General features: G+C 35.6%; 1 protein-coding gene across 1 annotated transcript in view; it reads right to left on the bottom strand.

Moving 5' to 3' along the window:
• Nucleotides 1-11,407: 11,407 nt before the first annotated feature.
• RYBP (RING1 and YY1 binding protein) overlaps nt 11,408-16,447 on the bottom strand; it is a 63,619-nt gene continuing 58,579 nt past the window's right edge. Inside the window, exon 5 of the mRNA XM_032209420.1 lies at nt 11,408-15,471. Coding sequence (XP_032065311.1) covers nt 15,219-15,471 — 253 coding nt within the window. The 3' untranslated portion in view covers nt 11,408-15,218. The remainder of the gene's footprint in view (nt 15,472-16,447) is intronic.

Here is a 16,447-nt window from a genome sequence, read left to right as displayed (position 1 = left end):
TCCCAGAAAGTTCAGAATCATTCACAGGCAAAAGGCTAAAAAAAAAAAGTTGATGGTAGTGATACTGCATAAAAAGTAATCATACAGAGTAGTGCAATCCTGCGTGTACCAGCTCACGGAAATAAATCCCCTTGTGTTCAGCAGGGCTTGTTCCCAAACAAGGAGATGGAAAATCACAGTCAAAATCGATTGCTCTGCTGAAAAGGTTGGAAGGAGCAGCTGGCTGTTGACTGTGAAACGTTGAGCTGTGGTCCACCCCTAGGGACAATATTTCCCACTATCGCACAACTGTGCATTTTCCTGTTCATACTAGTTGAAAAATTACATGATTTACAGGAGCTACGCAGGTAACATCAAAGTTACATGACTGCTGCATTCTTCTTCTTTGCCCTGGAGTTTTACAATCAAACAAAAATGTAGTGAATTTCTTAACAAGAAGTAACATTCTAACTTCAGTGGCTGATAGCTTTTGACAATAATTCAGAAGGAATAGTTTCAGCCTTCCTTAAAAAAAAACTTAGAAGCATCACACTTCTCTGCTGTTTGTTTAAGAAGCTGCTTCCGTCATGAAACATTACTCCAACTTTACTATCTTACTAAATCCATGGCGTTTTTATTTAGACTTAAATGAAGAAAAGAGGACTGACAGGGTTAATAAATGATAGATATCCAAAGCATATTTAAGCATACATTTTCCTACTAGCCATTTTCAATGAAACTCTGGAACATCCATGAGACGATACAAAGAACTGAATGAATATAACGAATGATTATAGTGAAAAGTGCAAACCTAAAAAAGCAACTATTTTGAATAATTGCTCCTTTAAATGGCTATAAGCTGTTACACTTCTTTCATGTGGGTTCCTCTGAACTATTATGATGCTTACTTCTTCATATCTGAAGCATTTCTCTCATCTCTTGATATAGATTTTAATTCCACAAACTTGCACCTTTCCTGTTTCTAAAATTCAGTCAATCTTACTAATTAGGGCTGCTTAATACTTTCTTAACGCTATTGGCTCTGCAGCACAGAAATGTGTATTACGCAGGGAGTGTCTATGGAGGTTCTCATTCATTCACTCTTCTCATTGATGTGTATTACGCAGGGAATTTCACAGTACTTAAGTGAAATCTGTCAGCATTACATGCTTCAGATACTTCCAAGTCACCAGTTTACTCGAAGGCCAAGAAGCAGTGATGAGAATTTTCTGTTCTAAAGAGCAATGTTGAACAGACAGTTTTATTAAATCTCAGGAGAGCTTCATTTCAAACAGGCAACAGGAATGGCCTTCGAAATCCAAATGGGATGTAGCAATATTTGCCATTTCTAAATCAGTGCTTCCCAAATTTGGGTAAAATACCCCAAATTGGATAAAAGTGTTCCCCCCCCCCTTTGGATAACAACACAGGAATCCATTAGTCGCTTTGCAGGATAAACGATTGAGCTTTTGTCAAGCAGTCAGAGCAAAATGCCACTAGAAGAAAAGGCAGACTATTTGAAGCCCTTCTGGTTAACAACTCACAATGATAATCCTGTGGTATCTGGGAAGCCAAGATGCGATTATTGCTGTTTCCAACCATCTAAATGCATGAAATAGGATTTTTCTAACCTTCATAAAGAGCACAAAATAAAAAACAAAACAAAATAAAAATGGTTTGGGGGTAACAAAGGAAAAAGTTTTGGAATCACTTTAAAGGAGTCAGGCCCAATGGCTCAATGGTTAAAAACGCTGAACTTGTCAGCTGGAAAGCTGAGAGCCTGGATTCGATACCAGAACATCCTATGGCCAGGTGAGCTTCCGTTTCTTGCCCCAGCTCTTGCCTACCTAGCAGTTCAAAAGCATGCAAGTGCAAGTAGATAAACAGGTACCACTTTGGTGGAAGGCAACGGTGTTCCATGCGCCTTGGTATATAGTCCTGCTGGCCACATGAACACAGAAGTGTCTTCAGACAATGCTGGTTATTTGGCTAAGAAATGGAGATGAGCACCTTCCCCTAGAGTTGGATACAACTGCACAGGGGAAAAACCTTTACCTTTATCTGCTTTAAAGAAAAAGATGGTCCAAGAGACTTGGGATGTTTTTAGGATATAAAATCAGTTAAGTTCAATTTTATTTCTGCCCCCAAAGTATTTAATTTTAATTTACTTTCAGCTCTAGGTGCCATTAGAAATGGAGGATATGATAATAATAATAATCACTTGAACTTCAGTATTTCCTTAAAATTTCAAATTTATACAGTACATATATATTTCAATTCACTTAATGATAATAAGGTTGGGATTGTCTACTCCTGCTCTTCAGTTTCAGGTGTTTTTCAGCAACGAAATGTTCAGACTCCCTTTTCTTGATATCTTGGTAAAAATGACTCGTAATGTGGATAACGTCACCAACCTACATTTCTTAAATATTTTTCTTTTGTCTCTGCTTAGAAATACAATATCTTTTTTTTTAAGAACAACAATCTGATGAGGTAGGTTGGGTCAAGGGATCATTATTGGCTCAGCGCCACTACCAGTTCACCCGATCTGGGCCAAATCGGCAGCAAACCACCTCTGATGTGGGTATATGCATAATTTTGTATTTGAAGGAAAACACCAACTGGGACAGGTAAGGACCTTTTCTCCATAGACATCAGAAGAATATAAAATTGTGAACAATTCATGAATGAGCAATCCCACTAGGCACGAGAAATCCTTCAAGACAAGGAACCCAAGACAATCCAACACCAAGCCCGAGATTACCTGGCTTGCTCAAGAAGCAGAATGGTTATGTAGATAGTACATACATGTAGATAGTACATTTACAGTTTACACATAAGACCCTGGTTCCAAATGCAACAGCAAGAATTTAAAAATGGCAGATTTCCAAATGATCAATAAAATAAAATTCCTACAACTAATAATTCATCTCCTGCTCTCCAATCCTCGGCTACTGTAACATGAAGGAGCCAGGTGAAGCATGGGATAGTAGTGGTGGACAATATACAGTTCTTTTCTGTTAGCCAGGTCAGCATTTTCATCCAAGATTCAATCCTAGATAATAGATGTTTTGTCAGCAACCAGACTAACAGTGAAAAATGGGACCTTACAGTTGGAGGATCACTATCGGTGTCTGGTAGGAACATAACCAGCACCCTGCTGGATCAGATCCTGACCCATCTAGTCTAGTAGTCTACTCTCACAATGGCCATCCCACTTCACAAGGAAGCCCACTAAATTCCCAGTAGATGATTTACAAGGTAGTCCCACTGCGTCAAGGCTAATAGTTTCTTTGGCTTCTATAGATGCAATTTGAGAGGACAGTTATAGGCCCATTGTCCTTTCCGTGTAATGGCTGGATGTCACTGTTCCACCATATTTCCCCTGTCCATTATTTCTTCAATATACTGTCAACTCGGAAGTGGACCTGGCTGGGGCCATTTTGGAGGCTTCAGGCCACAATGCAGAGAGGATAGAGGGGAAACATACTTAGATGGGGGGGGGGGGTTGTAGTCAAAACAAAATAGTTTCTTGTGGGAACCAAGGAAATTCCAAAAGATAGATGGAGGAACGAGGGGTGAAGTAATGAGGCAATCAGCCAGCACCTTGACTGGACAATGTGACTGATTGTTTGGGGAAAGGGGGAAACTTTCACTTTTAATCAAGTGAAAACTGTGGGAACTTTCAGAATAGGCTTTCACCAACTTGTGCCAATATGATATCTTCAATAAAACTGTTATTTGAGGAACCTTGGACTTCTGCTTTCTATAGGGCTGATACTTGGAACGTTGACATATATTCTGCTAGTCTGACCAAGCATTTATCAAAAATGACAAACTAAAACAAATTAAAAAAAAAGGAAGTGTAGGAGAAAAATAGAAATAAAAAAGTCAAGAAAAGAAAATTAAGAAATGATCCCCACCCATCATATATAAACAATTTTACCAACTTATCACTTGCTTGTAAAATACATCACATGGTCTCTTCTGCCCATATCTCATTTCTTATCTTATAAACAAATCCTTAAAGCTTCTGTGTTCAATCCTAATCAGCAAAAGTCCATTGAGGGTTATCAGAGACAATAACAGATCTATTTTAACCTTGATAAATAAACCAACTTTATATTCATAACTTTTAACAATCTTGATCCTTAGTCTCTTCAAATAGTGTCCCAGAAATTAATTTATTTTCATTTTTTTCTTTGTCCCATCTCACAAAGTTCTTCAAAACTTAACTAGCCTGATTTGTAAATCTAATATAGGGATGTTATCCATGTGACTCTTTTGGTTTGTTATTTGTATATCCATTTTAATTATTAAGATATCAGCCGGTTTCATTTGTCTGCCCAGGACAGAATCTTTTCCCTCTTGTATTCTTCTTGTAGCCTGTTGTTTTAAAATCCACTTTCGGATCAGTCAGTCTTGTCCAGTAAAACCTGTTCCTCTTCCATAACATCTTTTAAACACAATTGATCTATAGTGACAGAGCCTCTTAAAATTAACTTCTGGCTCCATTGTTCAAAAATATTCAATATGTCCAATGTTAAAATATTTTGCTCCATTCTGCACTACTAAGTTAAATTTAAGTGTTCTTTTCTTTGAAATAAAATCTTTAGTTCCCTCTTGTTCTCTTTAGAGTTCAACCTTCAGTCCTACCCTATTATATTGTATATTTTTTAAAAGAAAGCATTTTTCCATGAGAATTCTTAGAATTCCAAAATTTCAAATCAATCTACAACCTTAATCTGCTTGTAACTTTCCAAAATCAAAGTTCTAATAACCCTTTTCATTTTTATTCTAAAAAAAACCAAAACAAAATTAAGTCTTAATCTTGTATTTAAAATTTTCTCTAATGGTTGAAGGTGCTGTAAAGTTTTACACGTGGTGCTGTAAAAGGTATGCATCCAAAGGTTCTTAACAGCTGAAAAGCAGTTAACAAGCAATTTCCCAAACTGATTAGAAAAAGGAAGGATGCAAACCCTGTGTCTTTTTGAAGGTGCTGCTCAGAGTTTGAGAAAAAAGATGGTTATTTTGTCATCTCTCAGAGCTCTAAGCCCACCAGTTACTGCTTTTTGATGGTTTCTTTATGAGGATGAATTGCAGAGTGCACTTGTGGGCTCTCTCAAGCCTCCTCCTTACTCATAGAGGAAATATGAAGAGCCAGTCTGTTTGCCAGCTCTTTATTCCACCAGTCATTCACTCTACTTTCAGTGAATCTGTCTTCAGTTTGACATTTGTTTTCTCTATAAGAAGAAAGAGGAGGAGGAGAAGGAGGTGGAGAAGAAGAAAATGATATTAGGGGCTTTTCAGAAATTCATTCATTTTGAATGGCAACCTAAGATGTTCTTCCAATCATATATTGAGATCCTCTGTCAGGAACTCATTATCGAAGTCCTTATTTTGGAAGGGAGGTGGTTTCCATGAGTTTTCCATGAAGATGACACAGCATACTTCCCCACTGTCTTTTTAGGCCAGCTGATGATCTTCATCCCACCTTCCATTCACAGAGTCCATGTTGAATTTATATAAGTATATGCTATCTGGCTGTTGGATTATGCTTATATAGCATAAGCCCAAATGGACTAATTTTATATCATGTAAGGGGGTAGTTTAAATGATTGTATCTTGAATTTTCCATACAAAATGCAAAGAAATTAGGGAAGAGAGGAAGAAGCTGTAAAGTTTTTATTATTTGGTTTCGACTTGCAGAATTGCCGTACAAGAATTGCCAATAATCTTGGTAGCCAGGAATTCTGGCAGTTGCAGTTTTCACACATCTAGATGGCCTAAATTGATGAAAAATGCTCCAAGAAGTGTAATTCTCTCTGTATAATTAAGTAATCTATTCTGCTGAAAATAAAATTAAATACCAAAGTTATTAGCAACAAATATTAACTTCATAAAAGAATGTTAATGCATACCAGCCTTGAGATATATAATCATATTTTACACTTTACGTAAGACAGAAATAATATTCTACTTTGATGCTATATTAAATGCAACTATACTAATATCAATTAAGAAAAAGAGGAAATTGCAAAATAAAATAAAAGAAAAAAGCCAAAAAATATATATAAATGACTTCACCTTCCCTTCAGACAAGGGAAACTTCAGTAACTTAACACTATTAAAAGTAAAAAGAAATCCCATCTCATCTCTTGCAATAAACATATTGCAAAAATTCATCATTCAGTTTTAATCAGCACAAATTCATTACTAGAAATAATAACATATGTTGCAGGTCTAATCTGGGTTGTTCATTGGGGCTAGAGGTTTAGTTAAACCTCTGGTCCCAATGACTAACCCAGACTGAATCCTGCAACATTATCCTGGTACATGTATATTTGCCTTTATTTGTGAGTAACATATGTATTTTAATTTTAAATAATTTTGTATTAAAATTTACCACATTCTTTGAGAAATAAATCAAAGGAAATCTTTCCCATGTGTAAACAAATCTTCAGTCCTGGTTTTAAAAAAATGTTAATACCTATAAGATCCCACAATAGTTGTATTTTAACCTTGGTTGAATAAATCGATTTTATATTCCTTCCCTTTACTTTTTACAGAACTTAATCTTTAATCTAGTCAAAAATGTCCCACAAGTTGGTTTCTTAATATTTTCTTTTTACTTTCTCTAAGACAGCTTCAGTTGTTTAACACATCCCTTTTGTAAATCCAAGGTAAGAAAACTTTCCAAGTCATTCTTGTGATTTATTATTTGTATGTCCTCTTTAGTTATGAATGCATCATCCAGTGTTAGCTGTAAATCCATTGTGGCATTTTTTTTCAATGTCACTTTGGTAGTCTAGCATTTTAAAATCCATTTTAAAATCCACGACACCTTTTTTTCTGTCACTCTTGTAGTCTGGCATGTTTCCAAAATCCATTTTTAAATCCACAGGTGCTTCAGTCTCTATTTTATCCAGTAAAATCTGTTCCTCTTCTATAGTCTCTTTTTAAATACATTCTTACGATATCAGAGATTCTTGAAAGTAATTTTTGAGTACATTGTTCCCAAACAGCCTTAAGTTCCACTGTAGCCAAATATTGCCCCATAGGTGTTTTCTCCTTTAATTGTAATCCTTGGTTGTCTTTGGTTCCCCCCTCTAGTCAACCTTCAAAGCACCTTTTTATCCTATGTTTATTTTTCAATCAATAAAACTTTTCCAAGGGAAAATTTCTTTTAATTTCAAAATATTCATATATGCTTTTATAAAATTTTAAACAACCCACAGTAATTATTCTTTCAATTTCACTTTTTAGCTTTCCAAAATCAACATTCTATTCTCCTTTTTTAATTTCCAAAGATAAAGCTCTCTCTTTTTTTATCATTAAAGCTTATGTGAAACTTTTTTCATCCAGGGTACAAGGAAACTGTCCAAGTGAGGTATCATTTGCTTTTCAGGAGGTTCTCAACATCCAAAGATTCAAAAACAAGAAATTCCTAAGTGAAGCGGATGAAGCAGTGTCCAAATAAAGGCCCTAAACTGCCAATTGGGATGAAATTCCTCTGTATCCAGAGCTGTCAAACCAGTTGGGAAATTTATGATTCCTTCATGAGTAGCGTCTGTATTGAGCAAACCTTTGGGTAATCTTGGTCGTTTCCTTGATCTGGAGAGGAGTCCATCCATTCACTGGCTTTTTTCCCCACCACAATCATCAGCTCTGGAAAAGAGCCATCTTCAGTTTGCCATTCCTTCTCTGGAAGACCCATTTCATAATTTTTTATGATCAGCATTATGAGTTTGCTGCTCTTTTTAACCAAGGATTCTCTTGTTGCCCTATAAGGAACAACCACACAGGAATAGCAACTGGCACATAGACTTATATACCGCTTCATAGTGCTTTACAGCCCTCTCTAAACAGATTACAGAGTTAACATATTGCCCCCAATAATCTGGCTCATCATTTTACCGACCTCATAAGGATGGAAGACTGCGTCAACTTGAACCGGGAAGATTCAAACTGCCGAACTGCTGGCAGTCAGCAATCAGCAGAATTAGCCTGCAATAATTCTAATTCTAATTCTAGTATGTAACTGCATCACATACTATTCATTCAGGGTTAAAACCTATAACACTTGGATGGCTCTCATTAATTACTTTACCATTTTTTCTTTACTAGTGGTTGCTGAAGGGAAAATTTATATTCAGTAGCCTCTGATAAAATATATTTTGTATCATTTATTAAATGGCACTTTAGATATACACAACTTATGTTTTCCTCCCCCATACGTGCTTCACCTTGATTTTTTTCATGCACACTTTTTCACACTAGCCTTAGTGAATAGTGAATATTTTAAGTTTTAAAAATACATTTCCATTCCTTATTCATTCTTTCCACTTACACCTGAGTTACTTACACTTCAGATTCATCTTTTTTTCTGCACTTATTTGATTTCAACTTAGCTTTGTTCACTAATTTATCTGAAAACACAGCTAGTCAATTTGACTTTGTCAGCTCTATTCATATTTTATAATTCATCTGCCAGATATCATTATAAACTTTTAAATTGGGCATTTATTTCTTTACTAGATTTGTGTGCTACCCATCTCATCTAAATTATTTGCAAGCTTCCTCTCTATAAAATTTATATCTGAGAAAACTAGCAATAGGGCTAAAACAGCCTCCCATTATTTATCAAGTTCCTATGCATTAAAAAGTATTCAGCAAATTTGAAGGTATTGAACTGTGAGCTTCCCCCCCCCCCCCAAAAGGCACAACTCTGCTTAATGTGATCATTGAAAATCTGGTGGGTTTTGCTTCAGCTCACACTGTACCCAGATTTCTTGCTTCATCAAATAACACCCGTTTATAAATATAGTTGACACCGATATTAATGTAAACTATGGATTGTGAAAGAGCAATCAAGCATTGCATGGTGTAAAAATATTGATTTGGAAAATATTGTTCTTGGGAAGGGGAGGGAAGCTACATAGAAGAGAAAATCTGTAGCTCAGGATTGGACTGTGGAGTTCTTGGTGCTCTTGGAGCTTGGTTGTTTGCTGGCAGAATTATGACAACACCTTCAGTGCTCTCGCTAGAAAGGAATGGATTTGTTTATATATGGTGGCTTGCCCTGTCAGTGTTGGTGGGCGTATTGTTTTTTTCCTTGGTAGTTCCTTGATTAGGCTGTTGTTTACTACTAGTCTGGTGTAAATTGTGGTATTAAACCATGCTTACCTGAGCGCTGAATGCTTGCAAGGAGATGTTCTGGCCTTTTTTCTTTCTAGCTTTTTTATTGTATCTTTTGAATCTATGTGTCTCATGATGGTTGATATACCTGCGTGCCAAGCTTCCAGGATTTCCCTAGCATTTTTTGATTTAGCTTAGTCTAGAATGCTCACATTTCTTAGTTAAAATTATGATTAAATCTGTCCATGTGTTATGAAGTTACATAACACATGGACAGCGCAAAAATGCACTGCAATAACTCAAGAAACAAACCGCCTACACAATGTCAACAAAATGAATACCTGCACAACTTTATATATTTTAAAAAAAAGTATGACAAGTCAACAAATGTTATAAAAAACAACATTGGAACTCCAAGAGTGGTGCTCACTGTTGGAGGCGGCTAACTGGATAAGAGGATCTCATTCCCACACTATTTCCTTGGTTCTAGTTTTTATATAGGTTTTAAAATTTTATATTTAATTATATTTTATTCTTTTTACTCTTTGTAAGCCACCCAGAGTTACCTTATCAAAGAGATGGATGGCATATCAATTTGATAACTAAAAGTTCTGTCCATCAAAAACATCTCAGAAACAACCAATAGACAATTATAACCACACAGCATCATGGTAGTACATAAACCATATATAGTATTGGCTCAATAGATAAACCAGCTAAAAATCTCTAGAATATCTTAAGTAAACCAAAAGACCAATAAGTAAAAAACCAGGAGTCATCTACAACATGCAGTATATGTGGGACAGGCAGGAACACCAACTAGCAGTGAGAAGACCCAATGGGAACACTTTAATTTTGGAACACATATGCAGACCTAACCATAATTTCAACTAGGAAACTATAAGAATCATAGACTAAGCAAAAAAAAAATAAAAATACTAGGAAATTCTTGAAAGCTTGGAACTGAGACAAATCAGCTATCAATAGGCAAATAGGGATAAACCACCTTTACCCATCATTTAAGGGTCTTTCATACACACAAAAAGAGAAACTAAAACAAACCCCCAAACAACCAGATTGCCTCCTCTCCAGTCATCAACACCAAGATAAATAGGGATCAACACCAGATAAACAAGCAGTAAACAATATTCTAATCGAGGAAAAACCAACTCAACCAAGCAGTAAACAACAGCAGCCTAATCAAGAAACCAGCGAGGAAGCAACACCGCCACCAACCTCAGGGCAAGATACTATATATAAGCCGAAAGCAAATCCCACTCCTTTCTGCCACTCAAGATGTCAGGTAACAAAATTTCAGCAAGCAAACAACCAAGCTCAAAATTACATAAATTTCCACAAATTACTTTAATAGCTGAAAACCGTCATGTACATTGGAACAATTCAGCAGAAACAAACTTCAGATCCCCAATGATGTTTCTACATGACAAACTCATTGTTTAATGATTTATACTTTATACAATTCTGCCCCTGTAAAGAGAGTAATTCCCCCAAGAGTTCAAAGTCTGAATTGGCAGTTTTGACAGGATATACAGGAGAAACAATGGTCAAATCAATCTAGACCAAGGGTGTCAAACTTGCGGTGTCACATTGCCTTCACGTGACATATCATGATGTTTTCCCCCTTGGCGGAGCTGGGGTGGATGTGGCCTGTGTGTGGCGCATCTGGCCCGTAGGCCGCCAGTTTAACACCCCTGATCCAGATTGTCTGTAGCTTCATTCTTAGAGTCTCTACTGTTTGAACTAACTAGATACATTGTTTCAAAGAACAAAAATTTAAATTTATCAGTTTATCCCACATATATTTAAACAATTGAACATGTAAGTGCCTCATGATTTTTTCATTCTAGGTACAGGGTTTCACAAATCTTTGACAGTAATGATTTTTTTCTATACAACTTGAGAAGGATATCCACTTCAATAGAAACTTGTGGCTATTAATAATCTGCTAGAACATTAGATTCAACAAGGAACATGTTTGGTTAATACATGTCCCAATATATTAGTATTAGTAAAAGATATTATTTTGCTGGAAAGAATGAAAAAGTACACATTTCCAAACTTGGCACTTCATGGATATGATCAAGTGCAAGAAAAAAATGTATTAATATAAATGGCTTATCTGGATCATCAGTACCCTAAAACATGCATACTGTTCATATATAAATGTCATGTTAAACATGTAAAATAAAATTAAAAGTTTACCTAGAAAGATACTAGCACAGCAAACTGACTTGGCCCTTTCCTCAACATCAAAAACTAGAAAATCAGATTTAATTAAATGTTACTATTTTATTTGTGAAAAAACTACAAGCAGAATTCATAAATAGACATTTCTATTTAAAGCAAGAAAATGATAAAGTGGCTTCTAATAACAGTCGTGCACATGCCGGTAACAGGAATATATTAACATCTTTTATTTGCTAGACAAAGAGCAGTGTCCAATATAAATTTCCCGAAAACATTTAAGACCTGTGAATTTTTCTGACCAGTTCACAAAATCACCATTGACACTTTTAGCATGAAGATTAAAAACAAACCTAACAGGACTGTCAGCTCTAAAGACTTTACAGAGCAGAAAACTTCCAAAGCGTTATACAAGCTGTCTTTCTGGGCAAATGAAAAATATAGCTCGTATAATACATTAACATAAAAATTCACAAGATAAAATTATGTTTTGACATACTTAAACAAGCATTCTCTATTTGTCTCCAAACAAACAAAGCTAAAGAAATAATGTAACCATCTTTACACAGTAAATTAAGGTTACAAGTCATACACAAGAACAGAACTGCTTGCGCATTAAAAACTGTTCAGCTCCATTGTCGTATTGTAAATGTTGGCTCTCAAATCATTTTTTTTCAGTTACATACAAGCAAAGGTTATATAGTCAGCAAGTAATAACTTCAATAATTTATGGTAACAGTTTTTAAAAAGTAGACTGGAAATGGTACTGGTAAGGCAGATGTATTTCTATGAATATAGCCACTGCCCAGTTTTAAAATAGAAACTGATTTTGAAGAAGCAAAATGCTTTCAATTAAAACTGCCCATCTTAAACATTTTTGCTTTTCATTGTTCTCTTTGCATGACATATTTAAAGTATTCAAACAGAGGAAGTCAAGCAACCTGTTGTGTGTATGGATGTGTATGGGTGTGCATATGTGTATGTAAAAATTTAACTTTGAAAATGTAACACTGTGCTTTTTCCTTACCTGCTTTCTGTGCCACTGGCTACAAAGCGTTTCTGGCCCTTCTTATACACTAATATTTTAAAGCATGCTCTCCAACTACTGAATAGTTAAATGAAATGAAGGAAGTTAAGATAATCCAATTTTCAAATCTCATGCTTTTTTTTTTTTTTAAAGGTGTTTTCTTGGTTACAACACAATGGTAAAAAATGTGGCCCAAGAAAATTTGAATGCTTAGCTGACAATTTCAGCCAAATGCAGTTTCAATCACTCCACTTGTGCCAAAGATGGATTTGCATACTTTATTCTAACAAGATAATATAGCACAGAGGCACACATAGGGGAAAAAAGGAAAAAGAAAACCCAAAGAGGATTTCACTGAATTGGTAAGCCAATGAGCAGCTCATTATGGTTAAAGCTTTTATTCCCTAACCTAAGGGACAGGTTTCATAAGGAAGAACCCATTAACCCCTGCTGCTTACCCACTGGAATGACAGCCTATGAGAAGCCACCTTGGAAATGAATGGAGCAGCAATGATTGGAGGGTGGTATCTGCTGTAACTGGTTTTCTTAAACACGCACACTGCTCTCCCCCCACTTCAACCAAGGCCGTATTCTAGCAAGCCACAGAGGGAAGCACACCATTTGTATATACTGGTGAACTTCCAGCAGACATGCTCAGAGATTGGGTCTTTGCTGGGAAGGAGCTAAATGCATACAAGCCTAATTAATTTAGATGTAAGTTTCTTTTTTAAAAAATCTGTGCAAATCACACATATCTGGGACTAAGTTGAAAACATCTCTAAAAATTATTTTTTTTCTCCAAAAATAAATTATGGCTGACCAATTTACCCTCCCTGAGATCCTTTAAAGGAATAGTCAAACTTGTAAAAGGAATGTTTACCAATGTTAAAATGTGGATTGATGTGGACTATTAAAAACTACGATAATATTGTATTATCAGAGCTTAAGAAACATCTGTTTTTCCTTTGGTTCTTTTTTATTTTTCAATAAATAATTTAAAAATAAGTTTTCAAAAAAAAAGGATATAAGAACAACTGAATGAGAAACTCATCAAAATAGATGCAGCTGCAAAGGCACTGCTCTGCTACTCTACCTCTTTGAGCAGAATTACTTTATTCAGTTAAGCATAGGTTAAAATTTTCAGACTGATATAAAATAAGTTTGTGTTTGTGGCTTTAAACTGATAAAACACAACCATTTCATGCCTCTCTAGAACAGAAATAATTTATATTATTCAAACAAGAAATGAGTACAGTAATTGTCTAGCACCAAGTTCTGCTGAGTGCCCCTTGAGAAAACCTACATGGAAATCATTGTGACAAAACTAAAAAATGGTTACTGAAAGTATAGCAAAGCACTCTGGGTCACCTAAAAAGCACACAATAAGAGTTTGAAGATTTTTTTTTTAAGTGTTCCATCTTCTTTCTAGTGTTTTAAGCAGAAAAACATACCGGCTAGATAAAACTGCAATAGAGTTTGGATCTGTAAGTAAACAATCTCAGAACAGTTTTCGAAACAAAAATGGAAGTTATTTGCCATTCTGATGCTCCCTTATTAGTACAAAAATGTCTTTACAACTTTTGCTCTCAGACCAAGTTATGGTAGAGAGACATGTCTAAGCACTGATAATCCTAAGGAAATGGAATTAAATGAATTAAATTACTAACAAAAAAGCAGAGTCACATATAGAAGATTTGAACTGAAAACAATTCATGTGACAATAGATCTCGGTTCATGTTATTATAAGGGGAGCACTTATTATTAAGGCCTTGGACTGCCTTCTATTATAAAAGCTGTCTGACATTTCCCCACTGATATTCAAAAATCTTTTCCCATCACCAATATAAATCTGGACAATAAGAGAATGAGATTTGTTATTCAAAATAGGCAGTGTTAATGTGCAGTCATCAGGGACATTAATACTAAGCATTTTGAAACTGGAGTTGTTCATTGTTTTTAAAATTGGTACACAGGTAGGAAAGGGCTAGAAATGTATTGTTTTCCGATACTTTAACTGGAAATGCAATGACTTGGAGCACCTTTTGGATTTCAAAAAGAACAGAAAATAAGAAAATAGATATCTATTTTTGTCCAGTACTCTTCAGCCAAAGCACAAGAGAAAAACCAGGTCCTGTTTCTGTTAGAACCTCTGGGAACACTTTGTTGATCTAAGACTGGTTCCGGTTGGGTTTCAGCACTTGCCAAACGGCACTTGCTGTCCCAGATCTTAAATTGCTTAGCTTCACAGTGTTTCAAGCACCAGCGTTTCCATGTATTGGTTTCAAATAACCCTATATATACTTTATTTATATATATATTTATATATTTATATATATATAATTTATATCAAAACTGATAGTACACAGTATAACTGGAAGAGGGAGATTTGAACTCAAAAAATATGCTGAACAAACAAGAGAGAATGAAGTTTGTGAATACAATAAATAAAAAGCCTCCTATAAGCCCGCCCTTACCCATACATCACATTCCCTCACCCAAAACAAAAATAAAATTGGTGGTAAGATTCATGGAAAAACTGTGCACAGCAGATTTATAAAAAAGTAGAGTCAGGAGCACATCCAACTATAAATGATTGTTAGGAAAATCATATAAAACAATGGAATACATAAACATCAGAAAGTAATTCTCAGGGTGCGAAATTCCTTGGTAGCCAGATGCCCACAGTGAGACCAAAGCGTCCAGGTGTCATCAATTAAGGGAAGGATATCCAAAAAGCATGTTGAAGCACAAGGAGAAAAGGAAGAGGAGGTGGCACTGGCAGCTTTCTCAGGTTGTCCTGGTGGACAGGTGGAATATTTGAATTTCATACCCTGATTTCATAAGTTTCCCACAATTCCATGTGCAATTCTTAGAAAGATTCATCGTTGACTGCCGATATGTCGCCCTTTGGCGTAGAAGAGCGGGATGAGCCCTTGTCTGTGCTCTCGGAGCCCGAACTACTCTGATTTTGCTGTTCAGATCCAGCACTGGAGGTCACTGTGGATGAAGATGTGGAGGAAGAACGAGTCTTTTCTTTAAAGTCTGTGATAATTACTGTGACATTCCCTACTGTGACTGCCAGCTGCTGAGCGGTACTTCTGTCCACATTTTTCAGTCTGGGTCTACAACAACAACAATAAAAGAGTAGTAATAGCAGCAGCAACAATGATAACAACAGAAGCAACTTGGAATATAAATAATAGATGAGCCTTCTGCTAAGATACTTTTATTCAGCTTACACATAAGAATTCTAAAAACTGCAGATGTTCTACATTAAAAAAGGAAAAGAAACAAACACTGTTTATCCCTCCCAGTCCCTGCAACATCTGATCTTTTGCTGTCTTTAAACGCTTAGTCTAAAAAGTCTATAATAGCAGCATTTTCAATTCCCAATGGGTAAATATACTTTGGGAATCAATTTTTGAGCTCTGGAGTCGTAGGAAATTATTCTCTGTTGCATTCAGCCAGAAGTATAGTAATATGCTAAAGATACAAAGGTATCAAGGAAACTTTTGAGAGTCCCTTTTGGAATACAAAAATTCTGTGCTTGAAATCCTTCAGCCTCTTAAGCCCCTGAAAGTGCAATTTTGTAGGACAAAAAAAGCATCTACATATGGCAATGTAAAGGGTCAGGTTCTAAATTGTTGCAAATGTATGAATGCCAGTAAAATTTGGCATCTTTCCCAACTGCTGGAATGCATAGGAGAAAAACCCCACATGACCTTCTAAAAATGGCTTATAAGTCTCTTTTCTGAATGCACTGCTGAATACAAGCTACGAAATACAAATATTGCCCAACAGAACTGCACAATTTTTTAAAAAGGCATTAGAATAGTGCAATCTTAGATTTGTGCTGTGATGTAAAGCAATTAAACCGATTAATAAAGCATTGGCTCACATTCACATATGGAAAAACATTCAGTTCACAACTTTACAAAGTGATATTGTTCATTATTTGGGAAATTAAACAAACTCTCCATTATCATGTCAGAAAGGGGAAAAAAACAAGGAAGATTTTGAGCAAACATGAATGGCTCCTTTTAACAAACAAAATAAGAGACAGTAAAGGCTTATTTCAGAAACAAAGCTTTAAAAATT

Source organism: Thamnophis elegans, chromosome 2 (assembly GCF_009769535.1).
Source record: "Thamnophis elegans isolate rThaEle1 chromosome 2, rThaEle1.pri, whole genome shotgun sequence".
Lineage (NCBI taxonomy): Eukaryota > Metazoa > Chordata > Lepidosauria > Squamata > Colubridae > Thamnophis > Thamnophis elegans.
This window is presented reverse-complemented; position numbering and strand designations above follow the sequence as displayed.